Below are 17,890 nucleotides of genomic sequence, written 5' to 3'. Positions count from 1 at the left end.
AAATCCAAAGAAAATGCGGTGCACCACATGCACACACTTACGTCCTCAGTCTCTTTGTCCTGATCACCTCCATCCATGTCCTCAGTTGCTATGTTCTCCACTTTCTTGTTTCCTTTGTCTCCTTTCTCCTTCTTCTCCTCCATTTTGAGGTCTTCAAGCTCCTTAGCAATATCATCCACTTCCCTTTAAGACAATGAAAAGGCTTTATCAGAAGTTGGTCTACACTTAAAAATACAAAGACTTGGAAACACTTGTTAACATTTCTACTCTTTGAACAGTCGCAGGCAGTCACAAATCCAATCCATGTCCCCAGATATTCCAAGAGGTTTAATAGTATAAATCATGTAGAATTAGTGTTTTGGATTCGGCTGGTTAGGGTTAAACATCAGATCACGAAAGACTTAGCAAAGTGACTGGTCATATTCTGTCAAGAGCCAGAGTCTTGCTTATACATGCACAGAATTTCTAAAACCCCCCCACAAAATTGTACTGTTGATTCTCAATGGAGGGGGAGCTTTGCTCAATTTGTCATGGAGAATGGAAATTAAAAACACACAGTGTTTGGTCAAGCTGCTTCCAAACAAAGTACTGCGAAATGTACAAAAAGCTTCTCATGAAATAAATTTCAACAAATGTGGCTGCAATCTCTACTGAAGAAGCTCTTACCAGTCATCTTTTCTTTTCCGTCCTTTCTTGCCCTGGAGGTGACAAAAGAGAGGGAAACTGATTATATATAACGGGTTTGCCCTTACCCAACGTATATTTATAAGCACTGTATGCTCAGTGCTTGTCCGAGAGCTTGCGAAAAAAACCTCACAAGCTTACTCGGGTAAAAAAAAAAAAAAAAAAAAAAAAATACATCTTGATAAGAGGGAAACTGTATACATGAATAAAAGATAACAGCAAAAGCTGAACAAAAATCTATCACAGAGGTGAGATATTTCAAACATAAATAATTTTTGAAATAAGGATGCACAGGATGGCTTTAAGGGAAGAAAATCTGCAAAACAAAACATGGGCTCAGTACAATGATGTACACCTACAGGTACATCAATATACATGGTAGTCCATTAGAAAAATCTCAGTAAAATCTGTAAATTCCTTGGAAAATGTCAAGTCATTTGGCACACTGAATAACTTCCAAACATAAGTTCCTCAAATTGAATAGTTTTTATTTTATTAAACAAGTTTTGAGTCAATAACTTTCACTGTGGCCCAACTGCTGCCCTTCACATGCACTGTTTCAAATCGGCAGGAAGTGGTTATTGCTCTGACTGTGACTTTGACTGAAGCCTCACATCAGTCTAATCTTCTGTTCTGAGAAAGTAAAAATCTCGGAAGTCTGAAGCCAAAACAAGGAGTCTGGTTCAAACGCCGATGAGTTTCAAGGAGCTGAACTAAGTCCTAAAGAGCAGTTACTGTCAGGCACTCTGCCAACCCTAGACACAGAGAGGTTTCTATGCTAACCTTCTTCCCTTTGGTGGCAGTTTCCTCTTCATCGGGGATGTTGCCTGACTCCTCGGCCATTTCCCCGTCTCCACCCATGGCTCCCAGCTCATCAAACAACTCATCAACATCCCTGCTTGACAACAGAGAGCAAGTTTTTAACTCTCCTCAGTGGAACTCAACTTCTTATGGTGAACAAGTTTAACAACCATTTTTCTGTTCCGATATCCCAGTGACAGTACTGTCACGACCCTGTGACCCTTTGATAACATCTGCATGACACAGACAGGGCTATTCAAAGTTAGGTAATACAAGTGGGTCAGTTAGCATGGTTTCTTTGAAATTTTTTCCACTTGGCGACTGGCTAGTCCGGCTGGCATTCATGTTCATGGTGTAACTAAGTAATGAAAAATCATTCTTACGTTTAAACTGAATGATCAGGCCTATTTCCCACACTTACTTCTTTTTCTTCTTTTTTCCCTTCTTGCCTCCAGCCTTGGCACTTGCAATGTCGTCGTCAATTTCCTTCATGGCCTTAGCAATCGGGTCCAAATCAATTTCTCCATCCCTGCACAGAAATCAATCCATTCCAATGTCAATCATCAAAATGAACAACACTACTCAGTTTGTGTTTAAAGATTCACTGCCTGGACACACATTTTTGCTCTGATCTGTAACTAAATCTGGCAAGAAAGTTGCACCTTGGAAAACATGGATAATTTTGATTGTTTACAGGTGTGCACTTTTCAACGCATTTAACCAAATAGGAGTGTGTGAGAGTTTTTATACATTGAAGAAAAGTACAAAGATGCAGAAATTGTGTCAAAGAAAAATTCATTGCAGCTAGTCCTACACTTTAAACAGGTTTTCCATCTGTGTAAACAGTAGGACTAGCTTAGCATGCACATGGTGCAGGTACTACTGTTAGTGGTCACCAACATCGTGACATGGCGCCCCTGTTGTGCAATATCGCAAATTTCAGCAACTACTGGGTTCCATACTGCATGTGCAAAACAAGTAGGCAACTAGTACATGATTACATTGACGATTGTGTAAATAAAGCGACGCACTTTGCGGGATCAGGACGTGTAGAAAGCAATAGAAGTACACATGCATATAAAGCGCATACACACGACACACGAGCGTGTCTGGAAACAGCTCAAAAATACGGCGAAGAAAAACTTACGAATCTTCGTCGGCGCCTCTCGTGTTCCTTCCTTTCCTCGGTTTCCCCATGACTCTTAATTTTGACAGAGTTTAGTGGTCTTTTCGTAAATAACTACGTAGTGTTTCTTTTTTTGTTACCGTATGTCCCCGACTCCACGGACATGGCACGCACTATACATGTTACTAATGGTAGGTACTTTGTACATTGCAAAATCACACACACACATGTCGAACTTCAGGTCACCTCGAAAGGTCGCACTAGGACAATCTTGTTCCCAGAAGCAACTGTGCTGAAACCGCAGGACGCAGCGAAGTGTGAGAACGAATCAAGGAGATTTGCGCAATTTTTCTCGTCCCCACAGCCTGAGCGCTGGATGCATGGAAAGGGCAAATGATGCACGGTAAATACTACAAAATTTTGTGAACGAAAAGGTCAAAGCTAGCTAACATCACGCCAGCCTCGTCGCCAGCTTCAGGCATTCAGAGGGACCCACAGTATCAGTTGGGGGGGGGGGCACATCACATGAACAAAATGTCTTTCTTTTTTCATGGTTCATGGAGTGGGGTGATGGGGTGGGCCAGTTTCAAGCGGGGGGGGGGGGGGGGGGGCGAGTCGACGACGGGCCCGGGGGCCGGGACTAACCTGCTGCGGGTAATCAACTCTTATCCAATGAGCGTTTGGAAAACTTACGTCATGCATTTGCCCTTCCCGCGCCTGCAGCCATCGAAGTTTGTGCAATGCTATCGTGGGTGGGACGAATGGTGGTGGTGGAGGGGTGTTGTGGTGGCAGGGTGTTGAGGTGGCGAGGGGAGAAAAATAGAACAGGATACCTGCAGAGCAAATGTCCTAAAACTGACCCCTTAAAATTTCCAGCGTGAAAGGGGAGGAGGGGAGCTTTTGGTGACTGTGGGAGGTTGGCGGAGGAGAGATTGAAAGAGAGGTGTGAACGAGCCTCCCAGTCATCTTTTAAGTACACTGTGTTGTCATCCACCGAATCAGTCTCAGATTTGTTGGCCTCTTGATCAACATGTGCACTTTATGAAAAACTTCAGTTTCCGTGATGGCCGTTCGGCCTGGTTCTATTTCTGACATTAATGTCAGTTTAGGACCTTTTGTTGTGCTGCATCATGAATGATGTACAGCATATTGAATAGGGGAAATTCTACAAAAGCTGATCTATAACAGGTCTTTCTATAAAAAGCTAATCAAAAAAAATTATCAAGACCTTAAATAAAGGTATCAGGCCAATAATTAATATGAATAAAAACTGAAAATTGACTTTCTGAAAATATAATTGATTGGCATATTTTCAATCAATTTGAGATTCTGCATTAATCTTGTGCTTACAATGGTGTTGGGGTATAGCATGACTGGCACGGTGCCTAACTTACTAAGAATTATAATCAGTATTATTAAGAATTCCAACTCAAATCATCCATCCAAATATGTAAAAACGAATACTGTTTGTTGACTGTTTTCCAACAATACACTGCAAATTTGGCCCCAATCCCCATGATTAATATAATGGACAAAATATGGAGCTCAGAACAAAAGCTATAGTTAACTTGCTTTATATGATCTATAACTGGCCTCGCACTCCTTGGTAAATATTATTCAACTTTCCAAGATTAACACCATTTCATTTGAGTTTTAAAAGTTGACCACTTGATAGCTAATAATAAAAGAAACTTTTTAAACTAAAGAACCTCTATTATCCAAAGTAAATTCTCACATTGTAATACTATTTATGTTAATGTTGATGTAAACAAATTTAAATATCCCAATTCAACCATCAGATTCCATTACACTAAAAATATAAATATATATCATTTGACCAAATTACTTACACATCATAACTAAATTCTAACTGCTAAAAATACTTCAATATATAAAATCAACATTTGCAGCATAAAATTAATACGAATCTTCATCAGTACTGACAATGACTTGGCATCTTTTTACTTTACACCAATAAAACAAAAGATTAGTTGTGCAAATTGAGCAGAATTTTCTGTAACATTGGGGTTTCCTTTATGAATCTATAGTTCTGACATATTTTTAACCTGGATAGAAGATGATCTGTAAAGGAGAAAAACAAGAGGGAGATAATAACATACTTTTCCCTTAAAAAAATCTTAAGATTATCAATTTCTAAATTGTTTTGTTGGTAAGAAATTCCAAACAGGCTTGTTTAAGAAATTTTTTTTCTGGTTGGAGCCAAAAGCAAGGCTCAGTCGGAAATGAATTAACTGCAGATGTCCTTCAGAGAAAAAATGCAATGGCCATGGGTGTACTTTTATGATTTTTTGCTTTCTGCCTGTTTTTGTTGGTTTTGGTTTTTCTCTCTCCCTGTGTCTCAACAAACCCTGGACTTGGTCATGTAAATTACTGAGGTCATTTTCAAATGATAGTTTTTTTTCCAGCTTTGGGACCCAACACACTTCACACATTGCCAATGTGTTGTTTCAGAATCAGAAAGTGGAGTTCCTTTGAATCAGAGGGTGTCCCTCTCAGGGACTGAATTTCAAATGATCCCTGAAGCCAGAGTCACAGCCAAAGAGTCAAATTGAGCAGCAATGGCTAGACATAACTAAAACCTTTGGAAAGCCACTGGCTAGTAGCTGTAGACACTTCTCAAAGACAAGTCCCATAGACATGATCGTCTACTCAGACACTGCCCAGTTTCCATATTGATATGAAGCAAATGCACACAGTGTCGCTGAAGTCTCCCGTAATACACAATCAAAAGAAAACACTTATATCATCACTGTTTTCAAGAAGAGCCACACATGTAGATTTTGAAGAAAAACCGGCTTTTCCAGAAATCGCCTGAGAAGCTTTTCAAATTTCCAAAATGCAAAAAATACCAATATGGACCAAGTTTATGAGGTAAAATACCCTCAAATGACTCTTTGAGAGGTACACTTTTGCTTGAACCAAGTAATCAAAATGAACACTGTGGTCAATTAGCCAAAATCAATATGTAAAAATACCCTTCCGTTTGTGAAATCAAAAAAATGTTTTCCTACTTTTTGGCCCTTCCGTGCAATGTATATTTCCATAGGGAAGGGGAACACATGTTCAAGTGCACGCCACTGTAAATGTAACAAAGATGTGTGGCTCTTTGTGAAAATGAAAAGCTTACTTGACCTACTTTTCGGCCTTTCCAGTCAATACGTTTTATGTATGTATGAAGATTTGTGTCTCTTCATGAAACCGCAAAATGCACTTATCAAGATTTTGGCCCCAACGACTTGAACGTAATTTATATAACGGGTTTTGCCCTGACCCAACAAATATATTGATAAACACTGTATGCTCAGTGCTTGTCCAGAGCTTGCGGAAAAATTCACAAGCTTACTCGGGTGGGATTCAAACCCACGACCTCCTGCTTACTAGTGCAGACGTCTTAACCACTCGACCAATGAGCTTGCCAGGGTCGGCTGGCCTGTCTGAGTCAGGTGTAGCAGCAGGTATCGCAGTTTCACAAATGGTACCCGCTGCTACGGTACCCGATTACTTGAATGTAATCGAAATTTTAAAAATGCTACTTCTGACATGTGGCTCTCCATGAAAAACGGCGACAGTATGTGACTGACTCAAACGTAAATGCACGCAGTCGGCAAAGTTATGTTCAATTTTCTATCAGGTGATGATAAAATCACACACGCACACTGGCATGACAGGCAACCATTTCACTCTTGCTCGAGAATCACATATTTATGCCCTAATGGCCAAGGACTGAAATCCTAATTATCCACAGGAGAGCAAATCAAGTAGCAAGCCAATTGCATGTGGCACATACTGACAATGACAATGTTCTTGATAACTTGGTTGTAAATCCACTCTTTCATCAAGATGACTTGGCAAAATTGGCTGAGAGCTGCCTGAGAGTATGTATACTTAACTCTATCAAGATCAATGATTTCTGGAGCTCAATGAAAAGAAGTTATGAATAATTTCATTTAAGACTCACTTGTTCCTCAGTCTTTGTGTCTAGTACTAAACTTTGAAAAACTATGCCAAATTCTCAAAGGCACTTAAGAATACTGATATAAAGACTTATCTCAATTCTTCAGACAGTATAAAAATACCACTTTCAATGAAAACATATATGAAAACATGAATCATACAAATATTACACAGATTGTACATTACCAATCAAAAGAAAATATTTATAATACATACTGTGGAGCTCATAGTAGAAACTATTTGTAGGTACCAGTTTTAGACAAATTTTGATAATTTAGTGCAATTCACATTGATTTAATTATGCACTAAACTCCACCAATGCAACATTAGGAATTCTTTGGAATCAGACTAAACAAACAATTCAATACAACCCCCATAACAATACACTTATTCAATCAAAAAACGTACCTGACGAAACTTTTAACAAAACTAATATGACAACAGCATACAGTGGCTTTACGGCGAGGGAGGCGGGAAATGGTAGACTTCAGTTGAGTTTTTTCTGCAATCATTTTTCCAGTCTTTAAGCAAACATTTAACAGACTGCACCAGGGCTGCAATTGTTTGTCAAAGGGTAAGCTCGACACAAAAAGAGGCAAATTGCATGGAGCTTCTAAAGTAGCCAACAGCCTTGCAACTAAATGTGCTAAACACAAATCAGCTGGGAACCAGTCACACGCAACATTTGCCACATGACATTTTTCATGGTAACCCTTTTTGCTAAGCAGATAATTTCTGTATTCAGAAAGTTTCTCTGGCTAATGGCTCCATAAAATTGGCTTTAGCCCTTCTCCTTATTTTAATCAGTGCTGGGAGTAAAACAACTGATAATTTTGAAGATACTACTACCTTCACATGTAAAAGTCAACTTAGGGTATCTGCCATGGGCCAATGTCAGTAGAGTCGTACACAGATCAGCTACTAAAAAGGCTAGTTATTCTGAACAATAGATGGAAGCCATCACTGGGGGCTGTACAAGCTGAGAGTGGTCTCACAGTCAGATTGGTCTAGTGTGTCTTTGTCAAATGACAAATTCAGCCTCTTTTACACAACTCAGAAAATGCTGCAAAGATGGTTGTCACCTAAAGATCCGGTGTTTCAACAACAATCTCTCTATTTATTTGGTTCATGTCGCTGCTGTTTAATTTTAATTTTGCAGACGTACAATTCAGCCATTATGCTACAAGGTGTGGACCTCCAAAGAACTACAAAACAATAATTTCCCTGAATTCTGCATTTTGGTAATAGTGAAAAACAGTGAATCACTGGTGTTGTCAGTGACGACACTTTATATTTTCCTTATTATTGCGGTTGCACTAATATAGCACATTTCTTTCCCTGACTTAGAATTACATAAAGCAGCATTTGGAAAATGCGACAGTTATGTGTCAACCCATTCACACCTGTCACCCAAAATGTCACCCATGTTGTCAACCCAACCACGAAAGTAGTAATATGCAGGAATCTCTGCCATAACCTTGAGTCAGCACCTATTGATTACTTGGACAGCGCGGTGAAGATGGCCCCAGTGATGGTGATGGCAAAGGCAAGGAACAGCACCAGGAGGTTCCTGACACCCCGGATCTCACCAAACAGAAGCACTCCCCACAGGGATGCTATGATGCCAGGGCCCTGCAGGAAGACAGAAGAATGAAGCAACCAATGCGGTATTAAGTCCTTACACAATGGATAAGTAAGGCTCGGGAGAGGAGGGGCAGTTTTCAAGAGAGGCGTGGCATACAGCTCTGGGGTAAAAGGTGGAAAGATCAAAGGTTAAGGTGCGACAATCGTGGCACTGAGGGAGTTTGATGCAGAGTTTCTGAAGTAATCAATATCAATTAAGTGACTTTTTATGTAGAAACTTAGAAAAGTCGATGCAAAAGCATAACAGGCAGTGATTTAGTCCAGTCCATTATAAGTCCTTGCAAGTCCGTCACAAATCATCCACTCCGTAGTCAAGAAACAAACTATTCAACTATGTCACTGTTCACTCTGGTACATGTACTTATGAACAGTCTTCTGAGAGGGCTTGTGACAGGACTTGTGAAGTGACCGGTGAAAGGATTTGAGATAGGCCCGACTGCAAGACTAATAACCGCCTGGCTCTGAACAATTTACAAATCATCTGATATTTCCAGCACGGTGCAACTGCCATGCAAGTTTCTCACTGCATTTTCATACAGAGGGGTTCCGTTTCTAAATTTATCCCCTGTGACAGACATTCGCATTTGTCTAATGATACACCTGACAGACAACCTGTCAAATATACAGGACATTCATGATGTCGCCTGTTAATAAAGCCACTCACTTCATCAGATACAGCCACTGAGTCTGAGACTGGCCAGCAGGTCACTGTTATTATGACCTCAGACCTCACAATACACATACCTATTGCTCCACTTCAGAAGCTTTGAGGACACCTGCATGTCCTCAAATAATGTATCATATAAGGTCAAGTCTCCATCTGGTCAAAACCATAACAAATGGCACTCATCCTATACCCAATTTACCGTAGTGATGATGGGGAAACTGACGCTCTCTGACAGGTTGAAGTTGGCGATGAACCACCCGGATTGTGCGATGCCCCACATGGCACCCGACACCACACTGGGGATGATAAGACCCACACCAATCTGGGGCCGGTTGCGCATGTAGATGCAGTACACCATGAAGTACACTGACGATGTCAAGATGATACCGCAGAAGTGAGCAAAGACGTAGTCCAAACCTGCCAAAGATTTCATTTACAGAAGTGTGAGAAGTGGTAACAGCCATATACATGTATCTTCCAATGCTTCATTGGTAGCTTTGCATGATACAAGGACGGATCCAGGATTTTCAGAAAGGAGAGTCAAAGTTGAAGGGTCAAATGCAAGGGCGCAGTGAGAAGGCCTTACTCACAGTGTAAATGCAATGGAGCCCATTTAAAATTCACTCTTGTGCAGGCAGTTGGGGGGCATGCCCGGTGTGCCCCTGTCTAAATCAGCCACTAAAGTAAAAACACCTCTTTTCTTACAGCCTGACAGGCAAATAGATATCATTAAGTATTGAACTGTATGCATATTTAAGTCAAGTTGACCTTGTATCCAACTTCATCAAAGCCATGTAAATGGCTAACAAAAGACTACAGTGTAATTTTTGTTTAAAAAGATATATACAAGAAATCAAAATGATTAACAAGTACATGTACGCAGAAAAACTGTCACTAATGACACAAGTCGGGTTGGAGCCTTTAACCAAAGTACATTATGCGAAAATTCATGCTGAAAGCCAATCTGCTGGAACTGCCAAAGAATTTCTCCAACACCAGGACTCAATCTTTTTTTAATACTGAACTTTCTGGAACAAGCACTCTTTGCTGGAACTTTCTATACACAACAATATACATGTACATGTAGCTGCTAGTTAAAAGGAACTGCACAGTAAGCAATGAGAGAGTGGATGATTTGGAAGAGGTAATCATCTGTAAGAGGCTAACTGTACCAATGATAAGTGTTTTCATCCAGGCAAAAGCAAAGTAGTGAGCTTTTATGTGAATCCTTGCTTTTACCCTCAATTTATCCTACAAATGCACTACGTACCATTTTGGCTTGCACCTTTAACATTGTCCTGGATCCAGATGCAAGGCACGAAGTTAAACCCATACAAACATCCAGCACCTATGGCCATGATGATGCCTCTGTTGAGAAGCAGCAACAACTTTGATTTCAGGATACGGCAAAGGGTATTCTCAAGATCTACGTTGTCAAAGTTCTAGACCTCTAGGGGCAACCTTCGCTTCACCTCTGTTCACCAAAAATGGACAGGTGAAACACAATCCCCCTCACCACATTTGGTTATTTCAAAATAGTGGTTTTAGTCCTCTAAACAGAAGTTTGAAGCATGCTTCAAGTTGAAGTAAAGTAATTTTCAAAATTCTCTTGGCAAAATATCTTGGTTTTCTTCTTTTGACAATGAATAAAGGACTTTTCGGTATTGAGGACTTGTTATTTTCAATAATTGACACACATAAGAGAGCATTTTTGCATATGAACTGCATTGACTATATGTACTTCTTGACCAGCATTAAATCCTTACACAATTCTCTTCTGAAGGGGTGGGAGCTTGTCCACCCATGATGCATCCTTTGGTTGGTTTGCAGGGGCGTACGCGGCATTAGCACTGTCTGTCTACGATAAAAAGGAGACCAAAAAAGCATGTTAGGCACAGCTCAATGGAGGCTAGGAGAGAAAGGAGGGGTCAGGCCATGGAGGAGGAGGGCCTTATCAATCAATATCGTTACACTGCACCATCCGACATTGAAGATACCATAAACTACAACTATCAAACTGCAGTTAAGCAGAATGAATACACGAACCGTATGAGGGTAATTCCAGAAATTAAGGGCCCATTTTTTTCGTGTCTCTGTCACATCTGACATGATTTTGTAAGTTCAGAGCACATTTTCTCATTTCCAAGAGTGATGAATTGATGCAAATGACCTGCCAAACAAATAGTAATAGTTTGAAATCGATTCCGGTGATATTTTCCATGTCAAACAACAAAGGTCAGATGTAACAGGGACACTAAAATGTCTTACTTTTGGACCTCCAATTTCTGGAACAACCCACAACAGGCTTTGGATTTATGAAACTGCTATCCTCAGTGAGATACAGAGGGTTGCTAAAGGGTTATGGATAATACACAGTGTTGGAAATGTTATTCATTTGAAATATGAGTAATGGATGATAAGCAGTGGATATAATAACCAGAAAATATACAGTACTAGTGTGTAGATGCTATGCCATTAAATGGAAAATGTTTCTTACAAATGTATTTGCACGAAACCATGGCATTATTAGATTGGTTTGGGGTTTGGAAAGGTTTGGATTTTTTTAAAGTGCAGATTAATCCAAGTTTACTAGTGCACACAATTCTTCATTTACTGTATATTAAACCTTGGCGTGCAGAGTAAACATTTTATTTGAAAATTTGGTCGGCTTAACACTGGAAGTCAATACTGCATTCCAAATGAACATTCTGACTGATTGCAACTAAGTAAAGCCAGTCACTAGTGAGAATATCTGTTGCCAGTGGCAGGAAAGTGAACCCCCCCCCGGAACAACACTGAACACTGTAAAAGAGCTCAAGTACCTTCTGCCTGGTATCAGCCAGAAGAGGCGTTGTTTCAAGGGCTTGCGACTCATCAGGGGAATCATTTATCTGTCTGGACTCGTCTGCTTGCTCGGCCGCAACTGTGGGCCTTATACAAAGTAGGGTGACTATCCTAAAGAGGATGTGGGAGAGGGGTAGTGGCAAAGAAAAACGGGAAAAAAAAATGAAAATGAAGTTCACTCACGCTGTCAACAAGAGTGTTATGCTCGTCGTCAAGCGAGGGCGCTGCTTGGCTCACTTCAGGCTTCACCAGCAGATATAACAGAGCGCTAGGACAAAACAAATGTTGATATTTCCAAACAAGTGGTTAAAGTGGAAAGTTCACAGCAGCGCATCAGTAATGAAACAAAAGAAACAAACAATCGGCAAAAATAACTTATCTTGACTATTATTTGTGTCAACAATATTTGTACAAACGAAAACACGCATATGTGCACAAAGTTGATGAGAGAATGAAACACCGTTATACAGGCTGGCCCAGATTATGAAATAACATACACAATTGACATTAATTAACAGCATCATCGTGAAATTATGCAGAATGAATTGGTTGCTGATTACAAATTCACTAGTATTTGAGAGAAAATGACTCAACTAATACATTTGTGCATTAATGCACTCACCTCAGAAATGCTAACGAAACGCCAACATAGTTGAAGGCTGGATTTTGAAGTTTGTCTTTATTTATGCCAAAAAGTCCAAAACTAAATGGGGGAAAAAATGGAAGAACTCTTCAGTATTTACCACAAGAAAATATCCAATTTGCACAGAGACCACTGCATGTACATTTATTTAAAATAACTAAGGTGAGCTGCCTTGTACACGTACATGTACTCCAACAATTGCTAAAATACAAGCAGTAATAATAGTCCCTTGATATGCAAATGACTCTCCCCTCATTAACAGCCGATGCCATCCCTTCAAGTCGCGATTGTTTTATCTGCCTATGTGCACTGTCGGATGTCACACTTTTGGCTTTGGGACGTACACACTGCCATACAAGTACAATTTCATAGAGGGTAGAAATTAAACTGTTCCATATTCCGCTGCACAATTTAAAAATCTTTGGACAGCACCATATTTCATGCATTTTTATGCTCAACCTTTTGACCTTTTATACAAAATACATTTCTATCATCTTTCAAAGGTCAAAAGCACATTTGTCTTTTGTGTTTATCCCGAAGTCAAATTCACCCCATCTCTGGTATGTACATGAGCAATTGGCAAACTGAAATGGCCTTAGTGGCATGCATGCCTGGCTGACCGGCAGAACAATTTTAAAAGATTTGAAATATGATTTGTTTCAAGATTTGATCACTTTCCCATGTTAGTCATGAAAGAGTAAAGTACAAAGTGAACTTACTGTCCACTGGCCCATCCCATCAGGAGATTCAACGAGCCCCAGATGAGAATGCCCAGACTGAGCCCAATAGTCTTGATGATTGGAACAACGGTAACATTGCCTAAAAAACATTCAAGAGCATAAAGAGGGCATAAGAAGGATAGATACTGGGAACAAAAAATCATTTCTACTGACTCCAGTTCAGACCAGATTAACGATTTAATAGTCAATTTGGGTTAGATTTTGAACATAACCCTAAAAAAATTTATTGGTGCGTTTGCTAATTTTTGGAATTTTTTTTTCAACACAGATAATGATGGAGATAGCAGGAACATTTTGGGACCTGAACATTTACTGTGGCATTAAACAGTAATACCATGCAGGTGGCGACTAAACTTGGACTTCACAACAAAATTTAATTAAAAATTTAATTCCAATTCCAACTGAAACTCAGCATTTGAGGAGAGTCATTTTCACAAGTCATCCCTGGATTATTTCAAAATAGAATTGGCTTTTCAAACCTCCCTAATCAAACATAGGCATAGCTTATGTACTTTTGATACGAGTACAAGACATTCCCATTGTTTTAATCCATTAAAAGAAAGGACAAAATGAGATTTGGATTGGAATACATGTATTTCATTTAGATCCATTTCTTTCAAATGAGAGCCTGGCATTTTAGCAATGAAAGTGTGTACGGTACAGTTAAAGTGTATTTAAAGAGGGTGATCATCCCCTACAAAGGTCATGTATTTAAACACGAAGGTAAATGGACAGATTTCCAATAATCTGTCATCTGTTGGATGGAATCATATGGTAGCTTCTACTTGATCAGGCATGATAAATACATTCTGGCAAATACTGCTGCAAACCTAATGGGTTTCAATTAAAATGAGAAATTTTATCCTATTACAATGCAGTCCAGAGTAGTCAACATCTGCACAGGATTACTCTTTCTGCTACACTGAATTATTCAGGTACACTTGAGTCAGCAAAAACAAAATGTGCCTTTTCTTGACATTTGGGTAGGCCACACCGTGGGACTAGCGATTAAGTTTTCAAAGGAAATTCAGCAAATTTTCCCATGATACACCTTCCTTGTTAATGACACGAATGTTTTAAAAACACAACTTTATTCACAATTTGGACAGCTTTGTGTAAGTCACTCTGTTAAACCATTCTAGTTTTATCTTGACATTACTGGTTTAATATTCAAGCTCGTTTACCTTGCTCGGAAATGTGCATTCACTATGAAACTACAGGCACACGTGAGCATAGCTCTTGCAAATGCAAACTAACGTGTACTGAATGTCAGTATGTTTATTGGAAGAAACCCACATGAGAAGTTAAATGGGCATACAAAAATGCTCCTACCCGTGGTCCATAAGAAGCCTCCAAGCATAGCCAGAGGGTAGAAGGGGGGAGACCCCCGGATGAGATGAACGATCAGACCCACGTGCCATATCGCGATGCAGTCTAGCCACTGGTAGAACATCCCTGCAAACACAAGGTATACCAAACAATCAGATGCTCATGCCATACTCATTCCATTGTTGATCCATAATACTGGGCTTGTCTTGGGTCCTTGAGAAGACTCCCCATCATAATTTGTAACACTCCTCTTGAAGTCTTGGTGCCTCTTTATCCTGGTTGGCTAAACTATGGTCAAGTGGGGTTGACTAATATAGGCCAGTGCATGAAATTTACTTGAACATAAATTAGGTGTATGTCAAGATATCTCACACAAGTAAATTTCCAATTATGGTTAGGCACCAAACTCAAAATCTTTGACTGATTAGAGCACCATTAAATCAGGACAACAGAGAGAAGCAACTCAAAGACTGAACCTAGGGTAACAAAAAGTGTTCCTTTATTTGTTGAACTGCTTATGAGTTTAATGGTTACATTAAAATAGTTCAGTCAGAAAACCCTGAACAGTTTTTTCCTCATTTTGGGCAAGGGTGTGTTATAAAACACATGTAGACTGGCATAATTTGGTCACTCATGCCCTCCTTGGGCCTGCGAGTGACCAGAAGAAGGTTTAATTTCCCTTGGACATCTTCCTTGGGAAATGAACCCCCTTCTGGTCAACCACAATCCGTCGGGGTGCACAGACGTGCACTGGTGACCTTCTTGTGCGTCCATGTGTATTGTGGTGAAGATAATGGGCAAGACGTTTTTTGCCATTACCGAGCAACATTTACAGCAATCTTTCCATGGCTACACTACCCTTAGGCTTTGGTTTCTAATACAACTCCTTTACCTGCTTTCAATTTGGTTGGTTCTGTCCTTTCTTATCACCTGTCTATTAAAGGGTTACTGCACACCTGATTTCTCTCCCATTTTTCTGCTTCCAAATAATTTTTGCCTGTGTCGATGCTCACTTCCCAATCCCCAGACCGCACTCTGAACTCTTTGCGTGTGCCCAAGTATAAGAGTCAATTTGTGAGTCTGCGTTAGGGCTGTGCCGATGGGGCAGATCTAACAGGCAAGTCTGAATTACCCCGCACCTGCTTCACTTTGGGCATGAAATGTTGGAATACTCGACTGGCTCGTTCACTGATCTCTAACTTCATAATTAGGCCACTTAAAAAAAAATGATAGTTTAGTATCAGTTGTATTGCAAAAAACGAGGAGGGAGGAGGGTTTTTTGTTTTTTTAAATAGAAGTACTTTGGTATGAATGATTTTGTCCCTTTGTAATGTTTGTATTTGTATAATTTCTTGGCTGTAATTTGTATGCATCCTGAAAAATGGAATAAATATAAACGTAAATGCTGATCTGGACTGCTGCAAGCACAGAACGAAAGCGCCATGTTCACATCAGACTCGTGCACAGAAGTGCACATGACATTGTGTGTATGTACTCAGGTCACATGTTGTGCATGCACAAAGTTGTGTGGGCTTTCTGAGACTACGGGGGACAGCTAAGAATGTCGGAGAACACAACTTTTACAGAAAAAAAAACAAACATGTGGCAAGATTTTTTGAGGCGGGTGCTGATACTAAACTAATTATTTTTTTCATGTGGTCTAATGAAATGTGTGAGAGGGTATGGGAAAGCAGCTTGCTCTTGCACTTGAACCCTCGTCCCCCGTGTTTCTGGCTTTTAGACTCCGGAGAGGACGGTCGTGGAATTTACAGAGATTGAACCCTTACCATCTCCAGTGTCTGCCTTCTTGATGGGGACGAGGTTGGAGCCAAAGAAGAGAACTGCCACAGCTGCCCCAATGAAACCAACTGCTGTGGAGCTGACACCAGTGTTGTTTTTGTTGGTGTTGTTTGACAAGTTGTCCCAAGTGAAATCATCTTGGTCATCGAGGAGGAATGCGTTGCCATCAGCCTCAACTTCAGCATCACGAGGGTTAGAATTCAAACCTGAAGGACAAACATCAAGCAGCACGTCTTGAGGAGAAAGTTGATTGTTATAGATAAGTTGTTAAAATCCATATAGTATTACAGCTGAGATTTTAATTCTGTTCTTTACTATTTGAATATTACAATTCAAGAGTAAAAAACACAAAACTTTTCCGCACTCTTTAAACCTTAAAAATAAACCCAAAACAAACAGTTGAGACACACACAAAAACAAGAAAACAAAGTGAAATGTATATTTTGCCATCATCCAGTTGCACCTTAAAGTGTTTTATGCAAACAGAAAAAAAAACGAACTGTAAAGTTGATTATCCTTACAGTTCTGGAAATACAGGACGAACTAGAGGATACACTATCCCAGGTGGACTCCCTGACCGTACTACGTAATGAAATCAAAACAACGTTGACTAGAGGAGACACACTGACATGACTGAAAAAGTAGCCTAATCTTTTTAAAATTTGCACGAAACAAAATAGTTATGTATTCCTAAAATAGAAAGCAATAATACTATTGTAGGCATGCTTACCTGAAGATATCACGGGAAAGCAGGACAGAACGACAACTGCTGACACCAACATGGTAAGCGAGTTCATAGGAGCGGCCATTGCACTGAGCCACAGGGCCGACGTGGATGGGTCCAATTAAAGTTTGTGTGCTAATAATCGATAATATTGCATTTGGCTTGCACCACACAGAATGTAATATATGAGCGATGTTGAAGCCTGATTTTACACCATGGCGATGAGTCGCTGGTGCTGAGAACGACCATCAGCAGGGAATACTCATAATCAGAACTCTTCACAAACTGCAGTACTCCGCCGCTGTTCCAACTTTTCAGGGATTTCCTTGGTCACGAGACTTGACGCGCACGGGCGGGTAGTGTCCTTCGAGTTTCGGGTCACATGTGGGTCACGCAGGTGGGAGAGCCGACCCCGTTATACAATTCCCCTGAAGTGGCTCGAACAGGTGCACCTCCGGACGTGACTGGCTGACTGGCGGCTTCCGTCATTTTTCCGTATTAACGTGCGTAAAATTCCTAGCCAGTCTCATAGCCAGCTGATTACGACGCGGGAAGTGTGGCCAGCAACCGGCAGCCGCGCCAGCAGGTACTAGGTAGCAACGAGAACTTTGAATAGCGCCACCAGTAAGTGACTTTCAGCGCGGTACATCGTGTGTCTACTGGGTTCACGACCCGGTGCAGATCACACAGCCACGGGCAGTTGTCATAAATAACTTCCAAAGATGGTCAGGCTTAAGGTTGCAGATCAGTAGGTTAGCTGCCATAGACAACAGTGATAAATGCCTTTGCTTCAGAAACTCGCGAAAATACTCAGACGTTTCTCACGTTTTCAAGGCATATCAAATTAAAGCTCATTTCTCATCTTTAATATCCTTTACATAGTGACTTAATCAATGACTTTTAAAGATACTTC

At 40.3% G+C, this 17,890-nt stretch overlaps 2 protein-coding genes across 3 annotated transcripts in view; both read right to left on the bottom strand.

Moving 5' to 3' along the window:
- Positions 1-2,850, bottom strand: part of eif5b (eukaryotic translation initiation factor 5B) — a 30,535-nt gene extending 27,685 nt beyond the window's left edge. Inside the window, exons 1-5 of the mRNA XM_087133480.1 lie at positions 2,633-2,850; positions 1,907-2,014; positions 1,468-1,579; positions 667-698; positions 42-183 (exon numbers count right to left, since the gene is read on the bottom strand). Coding sequence (XP_086989606.1) covers positions 42-183; positions 667-698; positions 1,468-1,579; positions 1,907-2,014; positions 2,633-2,682 — 444 coding nt within the window. The 5' untranslated portion in view covers positions 2,683-2,850. The remainder of the gene's footprint in view (positions 1-41; positions 184-666; positions 699-1,467; positions 1,580-1,906; positions 2,015-2,632) is intronic.
- Positions 2,851-4,001: 1,151 nt separating this feature from the next.
- On the bottom strand, positions 4,002-17,577 carry LOC110984117 (transmembrane protein 144-like). Of its 2 annotated transcripts, none has more exons than XM_022243943.2 (10): positions 16,984-17,577; positions 16,241-16,459; positions 14,457-14,579; positions 13,104-13,203; positions 12,364-12,444; positions 11,720-11,852; positions 10,664-10,755; positions 10,168-10,265; positions 9,097-9,314; positions 4,002-8,218 (listed from the first exon to the last, which is right to left on the bottom strand). In XM_022243943.2, exons 1-10 carry the CDS (start codon positions 17,060-17,062, stop codon positions 8,084-8,086), a joined length of 1,278 nt encoding a protein of 425 aa, XP_022099635.2. In that variant the 5' UTR covers positions 17,063-17,577; the 3' UTR covers positions 4,002-8,083. The 2 variants fall into 2 exon arrangements, with proteins under 2 accessions (XP_022099635.2, XP_022099637.2); XM_022243945.2 differs by lacking the exon at positions 11,720-11,852 and adding an exon at positions 11,925-12,009 and having other exon boundaries at positions 16,984-17,568.
- Between the last annotated feature and the right edge of the window lie 313 nt (positions 17,578-17,890).

This window comes from Acanthaster planci, linkage group LG02 (genome assembly GCF_054643075.1).
Source record: "Acanthaster planci isolate LZ-2023a linkage group LG02, COTS_SCS, whole genome shotgun sequence".
NCBI classification, from domain to species: domain Eukaryota; kingdom Metazoa; phylum Echinodermata; class Asteroidea; order Valvatida; family Acanthasteridae; genus Acanthaster; species Acanthaster planci.
The sequence above is the reverse complement of the archived record's forward strand: the minus strand, read 5'-3'. Positions and strand labels throughout refer to the sequence as shown.